Source organism: Bubalus bubalis, chromosome 3, assembly GCF_019923935.1.
Source record: "Bubalus bubalis isolate 160015118507 breed Murrah chromosome 3, NDDB_SH_1, whole genome shotgun sequence".
NCBI classification, from domain to species: Eukaryota; Metazoa; Chordata; class Mammalia; order Artiodactyla; family Bovidae; genus Bubalus; species Bubalus bubalis.
In genome coordinates this window covers 164,090,120-164,114,669 of record NC_059159.1, presented here as the reverse complement: position 1 = coordinate 164,114,669, position 24,550 = coordinate 164,090,120, and the positions used below count along the sequence as shown (strand labels likewise).

Sequence of the window (24,550 nt, the reverse complement as noted above, 5' to 3'; positions counted from 1 at the left end):
CTACTCCTCTATAAAAACAGCCTCCACTAGGTCTATGGGACCTCTACTTCAGGTTGTTTCTGCTGATTGCTGAGAAAACCAGCACAATCCAATCAGAATTTATTATTATTAGACTCAAAGTACCCAGCCCTCAGAGTAAAGAGCTGAGTCACTTTCATGAGAATGTTCACTTTGCTCTACACCTGAAAATTACAACATTATTCATCAACTATACTCCAATGTAAAACAAAAAGTTAAAAAAAGAAAAGAAAACAATGTTTTGTGGCTTCTGGGCTGACAGAGTCCTTACCTCTTCTCAGGCTTCCTTAACTGATCCTTGGATTCTGAGATGTAACCCACTATTTTCACACTAGTTATCTTTGGGCACATATTGATATAGTGTCACGTATTCCTGGAAAGTGTACATGTTATGAGGGTGGGAATTAATTCCAAGTGCTCAAGTGCATGGAAGGCCTTGATCTCCCATCATCCTGGAGTCACTATTGGGATTGTTTAGGTCTCATCTTTGAAAACAAATCCTTCAAGTGTAATCGTGCTGATTGGCCTGGTGCATATAGATTTCCTGAAGTTTTCAAATGCAGGGTAGCTCCCCAAATGGGTTTACATGGAGTAGTCTGCATTCTTTATAATTTTGTTCAAAATATACACATTTCCTGTACCCCAAAGCCTTGCCTTCAGCGGGCAGGGAATTTAGACCCTAGAGACCTTAGATAAAACCAGTATAATGATGAAGATCTGATCTGCACTCAGGAAAGGTGCTATCCTGTGACTGAATGTTGTGATTTATAGTAAGAAAGATGTATTTGGTATGTCTCCTGGTTGCTGGCACAGCTACTAAAGCCACTGGAATTACTGAAGTGTGAAAGTGATAAATGGGCTTTGTTATGTTAATGAGGTGACCTTTGGAGAGCATCCCAGTGACCAAAGAATAGGGGTTGCCTGACCTTATCAGAACCCCAGGTTAGAGGGAGGAGAGAGGAGCTGGAGGTTGAACTCATCACCAGTGTCTAATGAGTTAATCAGGACTCTGTAATGGAGCCTCTGTAAAAACCCAAAGGACTGGTTTGGAAAGCTTCCAGGTTGGTGAACAGGTGGGGATTCGGGGAGGACAGGGAAGCTCATGCCCTTTCCCCTTACCTTGCTTGAGGCACATCTTCCATCTGGCTGTCCCTGAGTTACAGCCTTTTATTATAAAATGATAATCTAATCAGTAAAACAGTTCTCTGAGTTCTGTAAGCAAGTTGATTGATCCCAAGAAGGGTCCTTGGAACCTCTGCACTCTAGTGGATCCACCAGAATCACAGCTGAGAACCTGGCCTAGGACTGCATCTGAAGTGGGGGAGGGGCAGGCAGCCTTCTAAGACTGAGCCCTGAACTTGTGGGATCTGAAATTTTCGGTCAGTGTACATTTGTAAGACACCGAATGTCAGAAATTGCTGGGTGGTGTGGGGAAAACACACAGACACATTGGAACTTGTCTATTAATAGAATCCTATCACCCTTACCAGGCTACCGTCACTGCTGGCTATGCATGGGGCACCTGCATTTGTAGGAGCCCTCTGGGTTCAGAGCAGTCAAGCTGGGGAGAGCCTGTAGGCTTCAGGGAAAGCAGAACAGTAGCAAGTACAGCTAGTGTGAGGCTGATTTCTCCCTGTTTACCACACATTTGTATTTCTCAAAGGAAGATCATTGGATTATTTTCCCATCATCACTGTAATTTCCTGTCTTCTGAGGTTTGATTTATTGATAGTTCATGTCCACAACATTGGGCCATTGTGTCTTTGCTATAGGAGCTGTGTTGCTTTCACTCAACCACATGCCATGATCACCGGAAACCTTTCCTGAAGAAAAAGCTTTAATCACTTTCTCTAGGGCAGTTATGTTGGGGATGTTTGTTTGTTTTTTGGCAGTCTCTACTCAGAGCATTTCTAGGTAGAAAAAAGACCATGTCATCTGTACTAATGTGAAGACAGGAAAGGACTATCCTGGCCTCTGCTTCCTGTCTGGGAGGCTCCCTTATGAGCAGATACCATAGGACCATGTGAGATGAGTAACCTCAAGGGGAATGTGCCTTTGCCTTTATGTTTAAGCATTTTTTTTTTTTGGCCGTGATGTTTGGCAAATGGGGTCTTATTTTCTGGACCATGCATGGAGCCGTGGTCCCATGCAGTGTAAGCCTGGAGTCCTAATCACTGGACCTCCAGGAAAGTCCCGCCTTTGCCTTTTAAATTCTACCAGGTAGGTCAGTGGTTCATGACGTGTGATCCCAGGACCAGGAGCAGCACCATCACTCATGAGCTTGTTAATAATGCAAATATCAGGCTTCAATCCAGAGTGCTGTGGGCGGGGCCGTGCTACCTATGTTACACAAGCTCCACAAGTGATTCTTTTTTTTCTCACTCGACAACAGTTTTTATTGTTTTCTTAATAATTTATCATATTGGCATATTTGATGATATCATTGCCTTTATTTTTTCCAAAACTCCTTTCCTCAGCAATTTTGGGGTATAATGAAATGAGAAATATACTTCCAGAGGAGCATCCTGCTCATGGTAAAATTAAAAAATTGAACCCAAGCCCCCTCAATGATTCTGATGCAGGTCCTAGTGTGAGAAGCACTGAAGGAGGATATTCAGACAGAGGTGGGGGAGCGTCCTCACTCAATTACAGCCTGTGATCAGCATCCTAAGAGAGCATTCTGAATGAGGTCATTTGACTATTTTTTTCTCCTTTAATTTCAACATTAGATAATTTTTTTAAGTTTATGCCAATCCTGGGCTTGGAGGGGAGCCAGTTTTCTTATATTTACACATTTTATCCTCAGTTCAGTTCAGTTTAGTTGCTCAGTGGTGTCCAACTCTTTGTGACCCCATGAATTGCAGCACACCAGGCCTCCCTGTCCATCACCAACTCCAGAGTTCACCCAGACTCACGTCCATCGAGTCAGTGATGCCATCCAGCCATCTCATCCTCTGTCGTCCCCTTCTCCTCCTGCCCCCAATCCCTCCCAGCATCAGAGTCTTTTCCAATGAGTCAACTCTTCACATGAGGTGGTCAAAGTACTGGAGTTTCAGCTTTAGCATCATTCCTTCCAAAGAAATCCCAGGGCTGATCTCCTTCAGAATGGACTGGTTGGATCTCCTTGCAGTCCAAGGGACTCTCAAGAGTCTTCTCCAACATCACAGTTCAAAAGTATCAATTCTTCGGCGCTCAGCCTTCTTCACAGTCCGACTCTCACATTTATACATGACCACAGGAAAAAACCATAGCCTTGACTAGATGGACCTTTGTTGGCAAAGGAATGTCTCTGCTTTTGAATATGTTATCTAGGTTGGTCATAACTTTCCTTCCAAGGAGTAAGCGTCTTTTAATTTCATGGCTGCAGTCACTATCTGCGGTGATTTTGGAGCCCCCCAAAATAAAGTCTGACACTGTTTCCACTGTTTCCCCATCTATTTCCCATGAAGTGATGGGACCAGATGCCATGATCTTCATTTTCTGAATGTTGAGCTTTAAGCCAACTTTTTCACTCTCCACTTTCACTTTCATCAAGAGGCTTTTTAGTTCCTCTTCACTTTCTGCCATAAGGGTGGTGTCATCTGAATATCTGAACCATATCTTATTTCAGGTGTGATTCAGAAATTGAACCTGTTAGGTAGTTATAATAGGGAAAAGGCATTCAAAATGGTGGTGCCTAAAAGACAAGGAAGGGAAAAGCCCACAAACATAGAACAGAGGAAGGTCAAAAGAAGGTCCGAGGACCGGAGTGAGGATTTCAGGTAGAACAGCACTCCTGACTAAGTCCAACTGGCATAGGGCAGGCCCGGAGGAAGACAGAAACATATAAAAGAGGAGCCAAAGGGCTCTCTCTCTCTCTCTCCAGCTCCCCCACTCACGTGTGCTGGGGCGCTCTTCTCTTTGCATCTTTGGATCCACGTGCCCTCACGCCTCGAAGCTGGATTTTCCTGCTATCTTCTAAATAAAATAGAGCTGTAACACTGAGTGGTAACATTGATTTGTCTAAGAGCTACAACATGCTCCGTTCAAGACCTGAGAGCTATAACACGGTCTGTCCAAGACCCGAGAGCTGTGACATGCTGATGGGGCCTTATAAGTCCCTCACTCCAAATCTTTGTTGTGACGAGACAAAAACTGAGGAGCATAAACTCGCGTGACAAACCCAAAGGAGGGAATTTAAGAATGCTCCATCATCTTGTCACTGAAATATTCTTACAGTCAATATTTTCTGATTTTTTCAATTTTTAAAATAGTAATTGAATGTTTTTACAATTAAGACTTTCCTTAGTGCAGTTTAAGGTTCAGAGCAAAAAGGAGGGAAAGCACAGAGATTCCCAGACACTTCCTCCCCACATGGGCACAACCTCCCTTCTTCACACCAACAAGGCCCCTGTGTCACAACCGGAGGACTTGTACAGATACATGAGGATCCCGAGTTCACGCTTCTGTTGTACATCCTGTGTGTTTGAACTTTCATGTTTTTTAATAAAATATCTGTTTTCAATTGAAGTGTAACTGATTTACACTTTATATATATATTTACATGTTCTGTTCCGTTGTGGTTTATCACAGTATTGAATATACGTTCCTGTGCTATTCAGTAGATGTTTTGTCTATCCATTCTATACATACACTTGTGAGCACACTCACAAATCACACTGACAAAAGATTGCAATATTTAAAAATTTATTGCAGTCCACGCAGAACACAATGCTCTATAATAAGTAAAAGTGTAGTTTTAATTTCAGCACCAAAAATCTACAAAGTTCTTCATACAATCCGATTTCTCATTGGATATGAAGATTTGTTCAAAGTAGGTTTCTAACCATAACCTCAAAAAACCCAATCTCTAGAAAAACCCAAAAAAGATAATTGTTCCGTAGAGTGGAACCCACTCCAGGAATCTATCTCTGTCTCTACATCTCATCTGTCTATCATTCTTTCTCCTCGCCACCCCCCATCCACCTGTCTCTCATTTCATTTTTCAAATAAAACAGGAAATACGGAGGGATGCAAAGGCACAAATCACATCACTAAGGTCTGCAATCTGAGCCATAGGATTAAACAAGCGTTGTCCTCTGAATGCACATCCTAGCAGGCTGACTTCTGGACACAGGAACACATCTCCCTGAGCTGGGGTGCAGCGGGCGATGAGGTCTGGTCCCTGAGGAACATTGTCCCTCAGGTGGGTTTCTGTCTTTTGTGGAGGAAGTTCTTCGCCTCAGGGTACTGAGATGCTGTCTCGGAGCCTTGCAAGACCAGAGAAGTGGTGGAGAAAGGCGAGGTGCGCCCCTAAGGCCCAGGCGCCCAGGGCGGGTAGACCTGCGGGCCCGGAGGTCGGTGGTGCGCGGCGAGCAGGGAATCGAGCGCCGTCAGCGCCCAGTGCAGGGCGGTGCCCGCGTGCGTCAGCTGCCAGGTGAGCCAGGCGCGCTGCGAGGCCGTGGGCTCCATGTGGTCGGTGGCCACCGGTAGGAAGGCGCCCCCCGGGGCCCGCAACTCATCCAGGACCACTTCGAGGGCTCCCATCTGGTTGGAGAGCTTGGACGTGAGCGCCTCCAGGGGCTCAGCGGCTTCAGGTGACTGGCTTCTGCGAGGGCGCTTGGGCGAGGCGGGCCTGGACTCCGGGTTGTACTGGCAGCATCTGTGGCCCCGGGCCCACATTGGCGATCGGAACCGGGCCCCCCTGTCGTGGAGACGCCCGGAAGTATGGGCAGAACCTAGGAGGGAGACAGAACAGGAGGGGTTCCTGTGATGAGCGCTGCCTCTGAAATTTCTCATCAAATGCACCACGGCCCCTTGCCTGTCCCAACACCTCCACCCCAGGCCTCACACCGCACCATACCTGACTCTGTTGGCCTCTTCCAACCTCTGCTGGCAACCCGGGTCTAGTCCTGGGCACCTTCCTCTCAGTTCATGGGCATCTCACCAGGGTTAGAGGCTTTCTCTGCCCTCTGGGGTTCAGTTTGCCCCTCAGGGCCTTTGCCCACATCCCCACCTCTACCAAGCCCAGCCCAGAACCTACCTCCTCTGTGGTAAAGTCCTGCTCTGCAGGAGTTTGGATGCTCCTTAGCTCTCCACTGGGCTGGGGGCGGTCTTCCCCTCACCTTCTCTTCTTCATGGCCGTTTCTCTTGTGACTCTCAGGGGAGCCATCCCGGCTTCTGCATCGCTTGTGCCTGGTGACCTCTGTGGGTGGAGAGAAGGACAGGAGTGAGTGTTCCCTGACCTACCTCTGGAATCTGGGGAGAGTGGATTAGAGAAGGTTCCAAGTCCCACTGCTCCTCCACCTCTGTGCCTTCCCTCCCCGAAGCTCTGGTTTCCTCCAGGCCTCCTCTCCCCCATGAGCATCTCACCTGGACAGAGTAGTTTCTGAGCTGTCTGGCAGGCATGCCCCAGGAAACCCTCTCTCAAGTTCAGACCTCAAGGATGGCATAGCTGGTAGAGCTCCTGATCACAGGGGATTGGGACTTCATCCTGGGTTTCTCCCCCCTTCCACCCCCTTTCAGAGGTGTCAAGGTCACATCTGGGACCTTTCCCTCTGTCCCACAGCACAGTCTCTACTGTCTCCCAAATTCTCTCCAGGATCACTCAAAACAGATGTCTGCAGAAAAGAATCTGGCATCTTACCTGCTTTGCCCCGAGAGCCGTCTTGTGTCTCCATGCTTCGTTTTTCTCTTTGTCTTTCTGAGGGATGTCGATCTCCTCCCTTCTCTTTTACAGACAGGTTTTCTTCCTTGGAGGAAATCCTTCCATTTTCCCTGTGGGAGACACCTTGTTTCTGCTGGTCAGACCTTCTGCCACTTGCAGCCCCTTTCATTGTGTCCATGTCTCCCATCAGCAGCACACGTCTGGATGCCTCAGAAGTGGACCAGGGAATGACCAGGTGAGCAGAGGGTGTGGCCTTGTCTAGCTTCCGGACAGCCCCCTGGGGAGTCACAGATTGGTCCTTAGGAGGATCACACCCCCGAGGGTATTTGCATGATGAGGTTAGCACTCTTTGTTACATCCCACTGACTTTCTAGGTCCTCAGGACATTGTAACTGTTAATTTCAGAGCATTTTGCTTCTCTGCTAAATGTTAATATCGGAGGAGGACAATTTATAGAAAATTTTTAAGTTTTTTCGATGAAGAAAAGATTCAAAGCCTTTTTTGAAATTGTTAAAATATTACTACTGGTTTTTTATGATTTGGGTGTTTAGCCATAAGTGGTATGTTAGGTTCCCACCAGCGATTGAACCTGCACTCCCTGCACTGGAAGGAAAAGTCTTAACCTCTGGACTATCAGGGAGGTCCCATAAAAGGGCAGGTTTTCTCCTTGTTTGTTTCTTGCTGCTTTTTCTCTAGTTGTTTTCATAGTTGTGTGTCTGTATGACTGTCAGCATGGGTCAGTCTATGCCAGGGGTCAGCAAGGTGTTGGTGTAAAGGACTAGAAAAGCTTTGCAGTCTGTTTTACTTGCTTTCTCTTTGGACCCTACTCAGGTAGACTTTCCTGACACGATGCCACCAGAGACTACAGCTGAAAGATCCTATTTAAGCTCCAAATTACCATGTTGTCTTTTTTTTTTTTAAAGGCATGACCTCTGCTCTCCACAACATACTGACTTTATTTAATTTTTCTTCTTTTTCTCACTCGTGTTTCTTCTTTTGTCTGGATATGGACCTGTTTTTCAACTGGGATCAGAAGGTACACAAAGACATAATAGGTGAGTGACAAAAATAACCTAGATGCAGCTTTGAGAGCACTGCTCCATGAGTAATTTGAAGCAAGTGATGGATATATTCATACTGCTCATTGGTTTCTCAAGGCAAGAATACTGAAGTGGTTTGCCACTCCCTTCTGCAGTGGACCACATTCTGTCAGAACTCTCCACCATGACACGACCATCTTGGGTGGCCCTACACAACAAACTGTGGAAAATTCTTCAAGAGATGGGAATACTGGACCACCTTACCTCCCCCCTGAGAAATCAGTATGCAGGTCAAAAAGCAACAGTTAGAACCGAACATGGAACAGTGGACTGGTCCCAAATGGGAAAGGAATACATCAAGGATGTATTTGGGTGTCAAATACATCAAGGGTTGTCACTCTTCTTGTTTAACTTCTATGCAGAGTACATCATGCAAAATTCTGGGCTGGATGAAGCACAAGCTAGAACTTAGATTTCCCGGAGAAATATCAATAACCTCAGATACGCATTGTGACACCACCCTTATGGCACAATGTGAAGAGGAACTGAAGAGCCTCTTGATGAAAGTGAAAGAGGAGAATGAAAGAGCTGGCTTAAAACTCAACATTCAAAAAATTAAGATCATGGCATCTGGTCTCATCATTTCATGCCAAATAGATGGGGAAACAAGGGAAACAGTGACAGACTTTACTTTCTTGGGCTCCAAAACCAGTGCAGATGATAACTGCAGCCTTGAAATTAAAAGACACTTGCTCCTTGGAAGAAAAGCAATGAGAATCCTAGACAGCATATTAGAAAGCAGAGGCATTACTTTGCTAACAGAGGTCCGTATACTCAAAGCTATGGTTTTTGCAGTAGTCATGTATAGATATAAGAGTTGGACTATAAAGAAAGCTGAGTGCCAAAGAATTGATGCTTTTGAACTGTGGTGTTGGAGAAGACTCTAGAGTCCCTTGGAGTACAATGATATCCAACCATTCTGTCCTAAGGGTAATCAGTCCTGAATATTCATTGGAAGGACTGATGCTGAAGCTGAAACTCTAATACTTTGGCCTCCCAATGGGAAGATCTGACTCATTTGAAAAGATCCTGATGCTGGGAAAGATTGAAGTCAGGAGGAGAAGGGGACGACAGAGGATGAGATGGCTGGATGGCCTCACCGACTCCATGGACATGAGTTTGAGTAAGCTCCCGGAGTTGGTGATGGACAGGGAACCCTGACATGCTCAGTCCAAGGGGTTGCAAAAAGTCAGACACGACTGAATGACTGAACTGAATGGATATATTCACTGTCTCTAATTGGAAACAATGTACTTGCAGGTGGAATAATTTCTGTGAATGTGCAGTAGGGAGCATACTGCCCTGTCTTTTGCACATAGCTACTCTGCCTTTTGCACATAGCTACTCTTCTATAAAAACAGTCTCTGCCAGGTCTATGGGACCTCTAGTTCAGGTTGTTACTGCTGATGGTTGAGAAAACCAGCACAAGCCAATCAGAATCTATTCTTATTAGACTCAATGTACCCAGCCCTCAGAGTAAAGAGCTGAGCCACATTCATGAGAATGTTCACTTTGCTCTACACCTGAAACTAACAACATTATTCATCAACTATACTCCAATGTAAACCAAAAAGCTAAAAAAAGAAAAGAAAAGAATGTTCTGTGGCTTCTGGGGCTGACAGAGTCCTTACCTCTTCTCAGGCTTCATTAACTGATATGTAGCTCACTATTTTCACACTAGTTATCTATGGGCACATATTGATATAGAGTGTCACATATTCCTGGAAAGTGTACATGTTATGAGGTGGGGAATTAATTCCAAGTGCTCAAATGCATGGAAGGCCCTGATCTCCCTTCATCCTGGAGTCACTGTTGGGATTATTTAGGTCTCATTTTTGAAAATAAATCCTTCAAGTGTCATCATGCTGATTGGCCTGGTGCATATAGACTTCCTGAAGTTTTGAAATCCAGGGTAGCTCCCCAAATGGGTTCACACGGGGGAGTCTGCATTCTTTATAATTTTGTTCAAAATATACACGTTTCCTGTACCCCAAAGCTTTGCCTTCTGTAGGCAGGGAATTTAGACCTCTAGAGACCTTAGATAAAACCAGTATAATGATGAAGATCTGATCTGCACTCAGGAAAGGTGCTATCCTGTGACCTGAATGTTGTGATTTATAGTAAGAAAGATGTATTTGGTATGTCTCCTGGTTGCTGGCACAGCTACTAAAGCCACTGGAATTACTGAAGTGTGAAAGTGATAAATGGGCTTTGTTATGTTAATGAGGTGACCTTTGGAGACCATCCCAGTGACCAAAGAGTAGGGGCTGCCTGATCTTTTCAGAACCCCAGGTTAGAGGGAGGAGAGAGGAGCTGGAGGTTGAACTCATCACCAGTGTCTAATGAGTTAATCAGGACTCTGTAATGGAGCCTCTGTAAAAACCCAAAGGACTGGTTTGGAAAGCTTCCAGGTTGGTGAACAGGTGGCGATTCGGGGAGGACAGGGAAGCTCATGCCCTTTCCCCTTACCTTGCTTGAGGCACATCTTCCATCTGGCTGTCCCTGAGTTACAGCCTTTTATTATAAAATGATAATCTAGTAAGTAAAACATTTCTCTGAGTTCTGTAAGCAAATTGATTGAACCCAAGAAGGGTCCTTGGAACCTCTGCACTCTAGTGGATCCACCAGAAGCACAGCTGAGAACCTGGCCTAGGACTGCATCTGAAGTGGGGGAGGGGCAGGCAGCCTTCTAAGACTGAGCCCTGAACTTGTGGGATCTGAAATTTTCGGTCAGTGTACATTTGTAAGACACCGAATGTCAGAAATTGCTGGGTGGTGTGGGGAAAACACACAGACACATTGGAACTTGTCTATTAATAGAATCCTATCACCCTTACCAGGCTACCATCACTGCTGGCTATGCATGGGGCACCTGCATTTGTAGGAGCCCTCTGGGTTCAGAGCAGTCAAGCTGGGGAGAGCCTGTAGGCTTCAGGGAAAGCAGAACAGTAGCAAGTACAGCTAGTGTGAGGCTGATTTCTCCCTGTTTACCACACATTTGTATTTCTCAAAGGAAGATCATTGGATTATTTTCCCATCATCACTGTAATTTCCTGTCTTCTGAGGTTTGATTTATTGATAGTTCATGTCCACAACATTGGGCCATTGTGTCTTTGCTATAGGAGCTGTGTTGCTTTCACTCAACCACATGCCATGATCACCGGAAACCTTTCCTGAAGAAAAAGCTTTGATCACTTTCTCTAGGGCAGTTATGTCTGAGATGTTCATTTGTTTTTTAGCAGTCTCTACTCAGAGCATTTCTAGGTAGAAAAAGACCATGTCATCTGTACTAATGTGAAGACAGGAAAGGACTATCCTGGCTTCTGCTTCCTGTCTGGGAGGCTCCCTTATGAGCAGATACCATAGGACCATGTGAGATGAGTAACCTCAAGGGGAATGTGCCTTTGCCTTTATGTTTAAGCTTTTTTTTTTTTTGGCCGTGATGTTTGGCAAATGGGGTCTTATTTTCTGGACCATGCATGGAGCCGTGGTCCCATGCAGTGTAAGCCTGGAGTCCTAATCACTGGACCTCCAGGAAAGTCCCGCCTTTGCCTTTTAAATTCTACCAGGTAGGTCAGTGGTTCATGATGTGTGATCCCGGGACCAGGAGCAGCACCATCACTCATGAGCTTGTTTAAATGCAAATATCAGGCTTCAATCCAGAGTGCTGTGGGCGGGGCCTTGCTACCTATGTTACACAAGCTCCACAAGTGATTCTTTTTTTTCTCACTCGACAACAGTTTTTTTGTTTTCTTAATAATTAATCATATTGGCATATTTGATGATATCATTGCCTTTATTTTTTCCAAAACTCCTTTCCTCAGCAATTTTGGGGTATAATGAAATGAGAAATATACTTCCAGAGGAGCATCCTGCTCATGGTAAAATTAAAAAATTGAACCCAAGCCCCCTCAATGATTCTGATGCAGGTCCTAGTGTGAGAAGCACTGAAGGAGGATATTCAGACAGAGGTAGGGGAGCGTCCTCACTCAATTACAGCCTGTGATCAGCATCCTAAGAGAGCATTCTGAATGAGGTCATTTGACTATTTTTTTCTCCTTTAATTTCAACATTAGATAAATTTTTTAAGTTTATGCCAATCCTGGGCTTGGAGGGGAGCCAATTTTCTTATATTTACACATTTTGTCCTAACCATATCTTAATTCAGGTGATTCAGAAATTAAACCTGTTGGGTAGTTAGAATAGGGAAAAGGAGTCCAAAATGGTGGTGGCTAAAAGACAAGGAAAGGAAAAGCCCACAAACATAGAACAGAGGAAGGTCAAAGGAAGGTCCGAGGACCGGAGTGAGGACTTCAGGTAGAACAGGACTCCTGACTAAGTCCAATTTTCATAGGGCAGGCCCAGGGGGAAGACAAAAACATATAAAAGAGGAGCCAAAGGGCTCTCTCTCTCTCTCCCGCTCGCCCACCCCCATGCGCTGGGGTGCTCTTCTCTTTGCTTCTTTGGATCCACGTGCCCTCATGCCTTGAAGATGGATTTTCCTGCTATCTTCTAAATAAAATAGAGCTGTAACACTGAGAGCTACAACACGGTCCGTTCAAGACCTGAGAGCTATAACACGGCCTGTCCAAGACCCGAGAGCTGTGACATGCTGATGGGGCCTTATAAGTCCCTCACTCCAAATCTTTGTTGTGACGAGACAAAAACTGAGGAGCATACACTTACGTGACAAACCCAAAGGAGGGAACTGAAGAATGCTCCATAATCCTCTCACTGAAGTATTCTTACAGTCAATATTTTCTGATGTTTTCAATTTTCAAAATAGTAATTGGATGTTTTTACAATTTAGACTTTCCTTAGTGTAGTTTCAGGTTCAGAGCAAAAAGGAGGGAAAGAACAGAGATTTCCAGACACTTCCTCGCCACACGGGCACAACCTCCCTTCTTCACACCAATGAGGCCCCTGTGTCACAACTGCAGGACTTGTTCTGACACATGAGGATCCCAAGTTCACGCTTCTGTTGTACATCCTGTGTGTTTGAACTTTCATGTTTTTTAATAAAATACCTGTTTTCATTTGAAGTGTAACCGATTTATACTATATATATATATATATATGTATGTATATGTATATGTATATATATATACACACACACATGTTCTGTCCCGTTGTGGTTTATCACAGTGTTGAATATATGTTCCTGTGCTGTTCAGTAGACGTTTTGTCTATCCATTCTATACATACACTTGTAAGCACACTCACAAATCACACTGACAAAAGATTGCAATATTTAAAAATTTATTGCAGTCCACGTAGAACACAATGCTCTATAATAAGTAAAAGTGTAGTTTTAATTTCAACACCAAAAATCTACAAAGTTCTTCATACAATCCAATATCTCATTGGATATAAAGATTTGTTCAAGGTAGGTTTCTAACCATAACCTCAAAAAACACAATCTCGAGAAAAACCCAAAAAAGACAATTGTTTCATAGAGTGGAACCCACTCCAGGAATCTATCTCTGTCTCTACATCTCATCTGTCTATCATTCTTTCTCCTCGCCACCCCCCATCCACCTGTCTCTCATTTCATTTTACAAGTAAAACAGGAAATATGGAGGGATCAAAAGGCACAAATCACATCACTAAGGTTTGCAATCTGATCCATAGGATTAAAGAAGCGTTGTCCTCTGAATGCACGTCCTAGCAGCGTGACTCCTGGACGCAGGAACACATCTCCCTGAGCTGGGGTGCGCAGGCGATGAGGTCTGGTCCCTGAGGAACACCGTCCCCCAGACAGGTGGGTTTCTGTCTTTTGTGGAGGAAGTTCTTCGCCTCAGGGTACTAGATGCTGCCTCAGAGCCTTGCAAAACCAGAGAAGAGGTGGAGAAAGGCGAGGTGCGCCCCTAAGACCCAGGCGCCCAGGGCGGGTAGACCTGCGGGCCCGGAGGTCGGTGGTGCGCAGCGAGCAGGGAATCCAGCGCCGGCAGCGCCCAGTGCAGGGCGGCGCCCGCGTGCGTCAGCTGCCAGGTGAGCCAGGCGCGCTGCGAGGCCGTGGGCTCCGTGCGGTCGGTGGCCACCGGTAGGAAGGCGCCCCCCGGGGCCCGCAACTCATCCAGGACCACTTCGAGGGCTCCCATCTGGTTGGAGAGCTTGGACGTGAGCGCCTCCAGGGGCTCGGCGGCTTCAGGTGACTGGCTTCTGCGAGGGCGCTTGGGCGAGGCGGGCCTGGACTCCGGGTTGCACTGGCAGCGTCTGTGGCCCCGGGCCCACATTGGCGATCGGAACCGGGCCCCCCTGTCGTGGAGACGCCCGGAAGTATGGGCAGAACCTAGGGGGTAGACAGAACAGGAGGGGTTCCTGTGATGTGCGCTGCCTCTGAAATTTCTCATCAAATGCACCACCACCCCTTGTCTGTCCCAACACCTCCACCCCAGGCCTCACACCGCACCATACCTGACTCTGTTGGCCTCTTCCAACCTCTGCTGGCAACCCGGGTCTAGTCCTGGGCACCTTCCTCTCAGCCTGTTTCCACTTCATGGGCATCTCACCAGGGTAGAGGCTTTCTCTGCCCTCTGGGGGTTCAGTCTGCCCCTCAGCGCCTTTGCCCACATCCCCACCTCTACCAAGCCCAGCCCAGAAACCTACTTCCTTTGTGGTAAGGTCCTGCTGTGCAGGAGTTTGGATGCTCCTTACTTCTCCACTGGGCTGGGAGTGGTCATCCCCTCAACTTCTCTTCTCTATGACTGTTTCTCTTGTGACTCTCAGGGGAGCCATCCCGGCTTCTGCATTGCTTGTGCCTGGTGACCTCTGTGGGTGGAGAGGAGGACAGGAGTGAGTGTTCCCTGACCTACCTCTGGAATCTGGGGAGAGTGGATTAGAGAAGCTTCCAAGTCCCACTCCTCCTCCACCTCCTTGCCATCCCCTCCCCGAAGCTCTGGTTTCCTCCAGTCCCCCTCTCCCTCCATGAGCATCTCACCTGGACAGAGTAGTTTCTGAGCTGCCTGGGAGGCATGCCCCAGGAAACCCTCTCTCAAGTTCAGATCTCAAGGATGGCATAGCTGGTAGAGCCCCTGATCACAGGGGATTGGGACTTCACCCTGGGTTTCTCTCTCCACTTTCAAAGGTGTCAAGGTCACATCTGGGACCTGTTCCTCTGTCCCACAGCACAGTCTCTAGTGTTTTGCAAATTCTCTCCAGGATCACTCAAAACAGATGTCTGCAAAAAAGAATCTGGCATCTTACCTGCTTTGCTCTGAGAGCCCTCTTGTGTCTCCATGCTTCGTTTTTCTCTTTGTCTTTCTGAGGGATGTCGATCTCCTCCCTTCTCTTTTACAGACAGGTTTTCCTTGGAGGAAATCCTTCCATTTTCCCTGTGGGAGACACCTTGTTTCTGCTGGCCAGGCCTTCTGCCACTTGCAGCCCCTTTCATTGTGTCCATGTCTCCCATCAGCAGCACACGTCTGGATGCCTCAGAAGTGGACCAGGGAATGACCAGGTGAGCAGAGGGTTGGCCTTGTCTAGCTTTTGGACAGCCCCCTGGGGGGTCACAGACTGGTCCCCAGGAGGATCACACCCCCGAGGGCATTTGCATGATAAAGTTAGCACCCTTTGCTACATCCCCCTGACACTCTAGGTCCTCAGGACATTGTAACTATTAATTTCAAAGGATTTTGATTCTCTGCTAAATGTTAATATCAGAGGAGGACAATAAAGGAAAATTTTTAGTTTTTTGATGAGGAAAAGTTTTAAAGGCTTTTTGTATTTGTTAAAATATTACTACTGGTTTTTTATGATTTGTTTTTTAGCCACAAGTGATATGTTAGGTCCCCACTCCCTGCACTGGAAGGAAAAGTCTTGACCTCTGGACTGCCAGGGAGGTCCCATAAAAGGGCAGTTTTTCCCCTTTGTTTGTTTCATGCTGCTTTTTCTCTAGTTGTTTTCATAGTTGTGTGTCTGTACAACTGTCAGCATGGGTCATTCTATGCCAGAGGTCAGCAAGGTGTTGGTGTAAAGGACTAGAAAACCTTTGCAGTTTGTTTTTCTTGCTTTTTCTTTGGCTCCTACTCAGGTAAACTGTCCTGACACGATGCCACTAGAGACTATGGCTGAAAGATCATATTTAAGCTCCAAATTACCATGTTTTTTTTTTTTTTTAAGGAATGACCTCTGCTCTCCACATCATACTGAATTTATTTAATTTTTCTTCTTTTTCTCACTCTTGTTTCTTCTTTTGTCTGGATATGGACCTGTTTTTCAACTAGGATCAGAAGGTACAAAAAGACGTAATACGTGAGTGACAAAAATAACCTGGGACACAGCTTTGAGAGCACTGCTCCATGAATAATTTGAAGCAAGTGATGGATATATTCATACTGCTCATGGGCTTCTCAAGGCAAGAATACTGAAGTGGTTTGCCATTCCCTTCCGCAGTGGACCACATTCTGTCAGAACTCTCCAGCATTATGCAACCATCTTGGGTGGCCCTACACAACAAACTGTGGGAAATTCTTCAAAAGATGGGAATACCGGACCAGCTTACCTGCCTCCTGAGAAATCTGTATGCAGGTCAAAAAGCAGCAGTTAGAACTGAACATGGATCAACGGACTGGTTCCAAATGGGAAAGAAATACATCAAGGATGTATATTGTCACCCTTCTTATTTAACTTCTATGCAGAGTACATCATGAGAAATTCCAGGCTTGATGAAGCACAAGCTAGAATCTAGATTGCTGGGAGAAATATCAATAACCTCAGATACTCATGTGACACCCCCCTTATGGCAGAAAGTGAAGAGGAACTGAAGAGCCTCTTGATGAATGTGAAAGAGGAGAGTGCAAAAGCTGGCTTAAAACTCAACATTCAAAAAATTAAGATCATGGCATCTGGTCCCATCACTTCATGGCAAATAGATGGGGAAAGAAGGGAAACAGTGACAGATTTTATTTTTTTGGACTCCAAAACCACTGCAGATGATGACTTGCAGCCTTGAAATTAGAAGATACTTGCTCCTTGGAAGAAAAGCAATGACAAACCTAGACAGCATATTAAAAAACAGAGGCATTACTTTGCTAACAGAGGTCTGTATACTCAAAGCTATGGTTTTGCAGCAGTCATGTATCGATATGAGAGTTGGACTATAAAGAAAGCTGAATGCCAACGAATCCATGCTTTTGAACTGTGGTGTTGGAGAAGACTGTTGAAAGTCCCTTGGACAGCAAGGAGATCCAACCAGTCTGATCTAAAGGTAATCAGTCCTGAATATTTATTGGAAGGACTGATGCTGAAGCTGAAACTCCAATACTTTGGCCTCCCAGTGGGAAGATCTGACTCATTTGAAAAGATCTTGATGCTGGGAAAGATTGAAGGCAGGAGGAGAAGGGGTTGACAGAGGATGAGATGGCTGGATGGCCTCACCAACTCGATGGACATGAGTCTGAGTAAACTCCAGGATTGCTAATGGACAGGGAGGCCTGGCGTGCTGTAGTCCATGGGGTCGCAAAGAGTCAGACACGACTGAGGGACTGAACTAAACTTATTGAATAAGGCATTTGCTGTTTCCCTCCACTACCTTCTGTCATTTTTCAGGTAACTTCATAATTTCATTTTCCAAAAACCTTTTATCTTTCTGAGCAAAGAACTATTCTAAGGGCTCTTTATAGTATTCCAGGGAATTGAAGTTTTTTCCAATAAGAGAATTTTGTAATGACCGAAATAAATGTAAACCCAAATGTGCAATGTCTGATGAATACGGCTGATGAATCAGAACTTCCAAGCCAAGATGTAACAGTTTTTGCCTAGTCATCAAAAAACATGCAGTCTTGAGTTATCCTGATGGAAGATTATGTGTTTTGTTGACTAATTCTAGTCAATTTTCATTGAGTGATGTTTTCAGTTGGACTAATTGGAACCAGTAGTTGCTGGAATTAATGGTTTGGTTTTCTGAAAGAAACTTATAATAGAGGACGTCCTTTGAATCCCACCATATACCTAACATCTCCTTCTCTGGATGGAGACCGACATTTGGTGTGGTTCGTGGTGTTTTGTTTCACTGGCCCCACAATCTCTTCCGTTCCACATTATTGTACAATATTGACTTTTCTTTGTCCAACACAATTTTATTTAAAATCAGAGCATTTTTTTACATCTCAGTAGAGAATCCCTTTCAGAAACAGTCAAGATTTTATCGAACTTATGTGAAACCCAAACATCGAATTGATTAAAATAACCAAGGTGACAAATTATTTTCAACACTTGATTTGGATATTTTGAGTGTGTCTGCTGTTCCTGAAGGCATAAGTTGATTGTCTTCAATTAATGTCTCCATTTGATTGATTGCTGTCAACTTCAACAGGTCTACCAGACCATGGATCATCGTCAGTGAGAAATCCCAGCACAAAATTTGAAAACTACTTTTGATACATGAGATCAGTCACTGCACCTTCTCCATATACTGCACAAATCTTTTTTTTTTTTTTGCATTTCAGTTGCTTTTTTTACCTTTCTTGAAATAATAAAGCATACTATGCTGAAAAATGCTGTTTTTTCTTGCATCTTCGATACTAAAATGGCTACACAAAAATTCACCAATTTTGATATATAAATATTTTTAATGCATGGTGATATTAGCACTGTCACAATACAATCTAAAAAAATTGTTTTGAATAAAGTTAGAGAACTAGACCCTGCAAGAGCCATCTTACAGGAAAAAAAAAAAAAAAGAAGAAGAAGGCTTTTGGCCTACTTAGTAGGTGAGTGGTTCACAAATTGTGGTCCCAGGACAAAGAGCATCACTCATTTCAGAGCTTGTTTAAAATACAAGTATTAGGCTTCCATCCAGGCTTACGGGGTCGGGACACTGGAGGTGAGGCGAGGCAGTGTAGTCTGTGTTCCACATGCCCCACCCTCAGCCCACCATGTGATTCTGATGCAGGTTTCCACGTGAGAAGCACTGAAAGAGAATATGCAGATAGACGGGCGAGAAAGATGTCATTCATTTAAAACCAGTAATCGCATCACTTTTCTTTGTCGAACACATCCTAAGAGAGTGGTCTGGATCAGGTTCTTTACTGTTTTTCCTTTTAATTTCAACATAAAATAATTTTGTATATTTGTGCCCATAATGGTTTTAGGTGGAAAAAAATATTTTCTTGTCTGTACACATTTTATCATAACTATCGCATTTCAGGTGTGATTTCAGAAATTAAACATAAGAGAGGGAACTGAAGAGCACTTCATCATCAGTGTCACCGAAGTATTATGCCAGTCAATATTTTCTAATCCTTCCAAGTTTTTAAGTAATAGTAATTCGATATTTTTAAAATTAAGACTTTGCTTAGTGCAGTTTAAGGTTCAGAGTTAAAATGAGGAAAAGCACAGAGATTTCCCAGATGCCTCCTCCCCACACGGGCACAGCCTCCCCTGTGTCCCTCCCCAAAGAGGTACTGGTGTTACAAGTGAAGGACCTGCACTCACACATCATGATCGTGAGTTCACACTTGTGCTGTACATCCAGTGTGTTTGGATCTAATTTTTTTTTTAAATAAAGTACTTTTTTCAATTGATTTGAATTGAAGTGTAGTTGATTTACCATGTTGTATTAATTACTGCTGTACAGTAGCTGACCTGGCCTGGACTCAAACCTGACTGTGCCACCAGGCCGCAGTGGGCTTAGGCAACTCCCTTCCCTGCTCAGAGCCTCATATCTGACAAGGTTCCAGAGAACCAGAGAGGAGAGAGTTCAAAAGTACGTGTTTCAGGTTATACATACATATACATTCTTTATCATGGTCTCCATTTTGGTTTATCACAGGATGTTAAATATAGTTCCCTGTGCCATACAGCAGGACCTTGTGGTTTATTCATTCTCTGTGAAGTATTTAGCATCTGCTGATCCCAAACTCCCAATCCATCCCTTCCCCACACTCTCTCTTCCTATGCAACTGCTAGCCTTGTCTATGTCCATGATTCTGCTTCTGATTCATATAGAGATTCATGTGTCATATTTTAGATTCCACATATAAGTCATATCGTATGGTATTTGTCTTTCTGACTTACTTCACTTAGTAAAATAGTCTCTACTTGAATACATGTTGCTGCAAATGGCATTATTTTGTTCTTTTTATGCCTGAGTGATATTCCATTGTATATGTGTACCACTTCTTCATCTATTCATCTGTTGATGGGATTTAGATTGTCTTCATGTCTTGGCTGCTGTGAATAGTGTTGCTATGAACATAAAGGTGCATGTATCTTTTTGAATTATAATTTTTTCTAGGCATATACCCAGAAGTGGGAATGCTGGGTCAGATGGTAATTCTATTTTTAGTTTTCTGAGGAAATTCTGCACCATTTTCCACAGTGGCTGTACCAACTTACATTCCCACCAACAGTACAGGAAACTCCTCTTTTCTCCATACCTGCTCCAGCATTTCTTATTTGTAGACTTTTTACTGATGGCCATTCTGAAAACATGAGGTGGTACATCAGTTTACTTTGGATTTGCATTTCTCTAATAATCAGCAATGTTGAGCATCTGTTCATGTGCCTATTGGCCATCCGTATTTCTTCTTTGGAGAAATGCCTCTTTACATCTTTGGCCCGTTTTTCCACTGGGTTGTTTATTTTTTGTGGTTGTTGAGTTGTATGTGGACATTAATTTTTAATCAAAATATTTTGAGGGTAAATGACATATGTTTATAAAAATTTAAAGACAAAACAAAATTTTACATGTTTTATTGCAAATCACCTTAACATTCTTATTAGCATATAACTAATATGTATAGTATTTTACAACTGTAGTACATATGTATATAGTAATTTAAATAATAATAAACATATCAGAGGTAACCTTTCCATTTCTTCCAAAAGGGATACACCAAAGGTGAAGGATTACAGGGTTCAGAGAGCATCTAATATGCAGTAAGACACAGCCTCCTCTATGACCTCATTCAAATTCATCCCAACCATGTACAGATGCAAGACTTCCTGAAGGAGATGATGAGACTCATGTAACCCAGCCTGGCCACATTTCCTGCTCTCCTTCATCAAATGGAAAGGAAAACAATGGTCGCTGACTGGCCTGGCCTCAAACCTGACTGTGGCACCTGGCTGCAGTGGGCTTAGGCAACTCCCTTCCCTACTCAGAGCCTCATACCTGACAAGGTTCCAGAGAACCAAAAGTGTGCGTGAACCACCCCCAGTCCTGCACGGGTCACTGCCGGTTTTCAGCACCTCTCCTGCACTCAACAGGCCTGGTGTCCAGGCTGCCAGGCTGTGTCCCCAGCAGAGTCAGTAGGTGAAGAAGGTAACACTGCTGCGGGGCCCCTATTGGACCCGCCTTGTCCCAAGTCATCGCCCTGTGTTCTCTCCTTTCGTCCTCTGTGGTGCGGGAACCACCATCACGTTAGAGGGTTAGTGTGAGGGGAAAGTGACAACACAAGAAAGGCATCAAACTGTGCCTCTGGGGATAACCAGTGCTCCTAGAGGTCAAGAGAGGTCAGGTGGGGAGGCTCAGAGCGCTGGGCCTAGTGACAAGTGGCTGCAGGGCACACCAAGGAGCCAACCAGGGTTGGGGAAAACCAGTTTGTGACACGGCTGGTAGCTTCCAAGCGTGTTCAGCGTGTGAACATCTGTCGCCCTGTGCTCTGAAGATAGTGGCTCTGGGTCCCTGGATTGCATTTGCAAAGGTGCTTTTTGTTTCTATTGTCATGGGAATAGGAAAAATTCTGAAAGTTATTCAACCTCCACAGGAAAGGGGAACCACCTAATTTTGGACTTCTAGTGGCTCAGGAGAAGCTGCACGAGGTGTGTGTGTGGGGTGCACATGCTTACACTGAACGACGGCGGGTAGGAACGAGGGAACCACAGAGAAGGTAGACGAGCCAAGGGGCCAGGAGGGGTGGGGGCTGGCAGGCGAGATGGCGGCAGAGTGGCCTTCCCATCAGGGTGCCCTCTGCCCCCTCCGCTCAGTCAGTAACCGCCTGTGCCCGTCCCACAGCTCTGTGAGGAGGTCCTGGAACCCGCACAGGGACACACATTCTCTAAGCTCCACGCCTGAGCAGAAGCGAGCATCAGACAAGGGGGACTACGTGCAGTCCTCTGCCTTCAACCACACTGGGGCACACGGTTCTTCATTTTTCTGTGGGGTGGGGATCTTCTTCCTGTCTCATTACTCAATTCAACAACTGCTACATATTCCGACACATGGGAAATAACCACAGCATGAGTGAGTGATGGGATCCTGGGCAGGACCCCAAATTCAGTGGCCCTTGTTTTCCTTCTCCTGTTGCCTCTATTTCAAACCAACATTAGAGCAAGTGGGAATTCTCAGGAAGCATTAGATCCTGACTCCAGGGGAACAGGTTGGGTCCCTGGGCACAACAGTGGGGATGAGGGCTACCTTTCAAATGCCCCGGGTCCCGAAGCCTCCTGACAGAGCCCCTGCTCCTGTCTTCAGCACTGGACCTAGGCCAGAGCTTCCCTACCTGGAGAGACCGCAAGAGACCCTAGGGCAGCACAGGATCCACCTTCTCCGAGCAAAGCTGATCCTTCTCTGTGACTCAAGTGTCCCCCGTCCTGTCTAGACCATGGTGTTCTGGGGCAGGCCGGCCTTGACACCAATGGGAGAAACACTGGGAAGGCGCTGGGAAGCCAGGCTTGGGGGAGGGATGAAGGGGGTCGTAGAGCCAGAGATGGGGGACCTGGGTCCCTGCTAGGTGAGCTGTCCCCGTCACTGGGGAGGATGCACCTGGCAGCTCCTGTCTCCTGCGGGCAACTGCGCCAGCCTTCTCGCGAAGGTCCCTGTCTGGGGCACTCACAGCTCTGAGAGTGTCAGAGCGACTGTGGAAGCAGACATTCCACTCTGGGGAGGCAGGGGGAGTGGGCCCGTGTGTGTCTCCTTGCACCCACGGCATCCTCACTCGCTCTAGCGTCCAGCTCCCTGTCCACCCACCCCCTCACTGAGTCACCACCTCCACCACGGGAGCAGCTCTGCCCACATCCAGCCTTACCACTGAGGCCACACTGATCAAGGACCACCCGTCACCCCACACCTGCCTGTTCCCTTCCACCCCAGACTGCAGCTGGATTCTGATACGGAGACGGCGTTAGCATCCACTTGACCTCTGGGGCCTCTCTCACCTGACCCCACACTCTCTGTGGGTGCATGTTCTCACAAACATGTCCCCATCTCAGTTATTCCAACACTTAAATGGGTCACATGGCCAGGACAGGGACCCCTTATATTGCTCCAGGCTCTCAAAGGTCCCTCTGAATGGAGAGGACAGCAAACAGGACAAGAATCTATCACCAATTCAAGAGAGAGAGAGAAACCCCAGGAGACCCTTAGCAGGAGTGGATCAAAGAAGAGAAGCAGGACTCGGGACTCCCACCTCAGGAAGAAGAGACCCTGGTGCAGGACAGGGGATGAGAAGAGAATCCTGGGAACAACAACCCCCTGCCTGACTCCGGATTGACTGAAGGGCACCTTCCAAATACCCGAGCTCTTGTCCAGGGGCTTCTCAGCTGGAATTTGGGGGGTGGCGTGGGGTCCAGAATGCACGTCATGGCGCCAAGAATGTGTCTGAATCTGTGCGGAGCCAGGCCCACCAGAATCAGAGGTGTTTCCAAGACAAGGTGGGTGTTAAAACCCTGAGGAACAAGTCAATCATGGACCAGATCCTAAAGTACAAAACTGGGGTAGCTTGTGGAGCTAATGCAATGAGAAAAAGTCTTCCCAAGGATGTACTCACAGCCAGGGGAGAACCAATAAGCAGAGATCTTGTGATTACAAGGCTCCCTCCTTCCCTAAACAGGGCAGGACCTCAAATCCACATCTGCAGACTAGAGCAGCCTCAAGGTCACCATCCCCAAGCCCGCACAAGGAAGGTTAAGTCAAGGACATGAATGGTGAGAACCCTGAGGCTCCGGGGTCAACACCTGTGTTGGAGGGAACCGCCTTCTGCTCCCCACGGGCCTCCTGCCTCCCAGAGAAGAGGCTCTGGGACCAGACTCAGAGTCAGCAGAGACCCCTGGGACCAGCCCTGGTTCTACTACAGGTTCTGTCCAAGGGTAAAATAAATACAAACTCAAATTCTTTTTTAGGGTTTTCATCCACTGAGAAGCGGGAAAGATCAAAAAGAGCCATGGTCCAAACCGAGCCAGGTCAGGCTGTGTGCAAAAATCACACTCTTAGGAATCAAGCTGCCTCCATGAGCAAAGGGCCATGGCCACCAAGCCCCTGCCCACTCCAGCTGTGCCTCCTGGATCTGGGGGAGATTTCAGTCACCAGCATGGAATCTTCCTCCCCCCACCCCTCATTCCTCCAGAAGCCGATTCTTCAGAATACCGTCTGTTCCATTTAGAGGGCTCGGCCGGGTATCCGTTGAGGAGGAGTGTCCCCGTGACCACGAGCAGGGAGGTGTGGAAGTATTTGTTTCTCCGAATATCCCTGTGCTGTGCCCTGCCTGGGCTCAGGTTGGGGCTAGAGGTTTATGGTATCCGGGACTGGGGGCTCAGAGCCTGGAAGGGACCTCTTCAGTCTTCCTGAGAATCTGCTTTGGGTCCTCACACTGGATCGTGGGGGTGGTGACAGGGGACCTTCACACCACCTGTTTCTAGGCCTCCTCACGGCACCTGCTCAGAGGTCCAAGGACTGTAAATTTCATTGTTTCTTATTAAACGTATGGAAGGAGTCATGAAAATGTTACGTAACATTGGAAGCTTCTACTGGTGAGAAGTATCACACTCCACCCAAAGACATAGATAAACCAGACTTTGTCCTGTTCCCTCAGCACCTGGAACTCACACAGCTGTGGGTCAAGGT

The 24,550-nt window shown here is 46.0% G+C and overlaps 1 protein-coding gene across 1 annotated transcript; it reads right to left on the bottom strand.

The window, feature by feature from the left end:
* Positions 1-4,687: 4,687 nt before the first annotated feature.
* On the bottom strand, positions 4,688-14,000 carry LOC123332480. The gene is made up of 4 exons (XM_045164724.1): positions 13,662-14,000; positions 6,644-6,941; positions 6,041-6,202; positions 4,688-5,735 (listed from the first exon to the last, which is right to left on the bottom strand). Exons 1-4 carry the CDS (start codon positions 13,998-14,000, stop codon positions 5,311-5,313), a joined length of 1,224 nt encoding a protein of 407 aa, XP_045020659.1. The 3' UTR covers positions 4,688-5,310.
* Between the last annotated feature and the right edge of the window lie 10,550 nt (positions 14,001-24,550).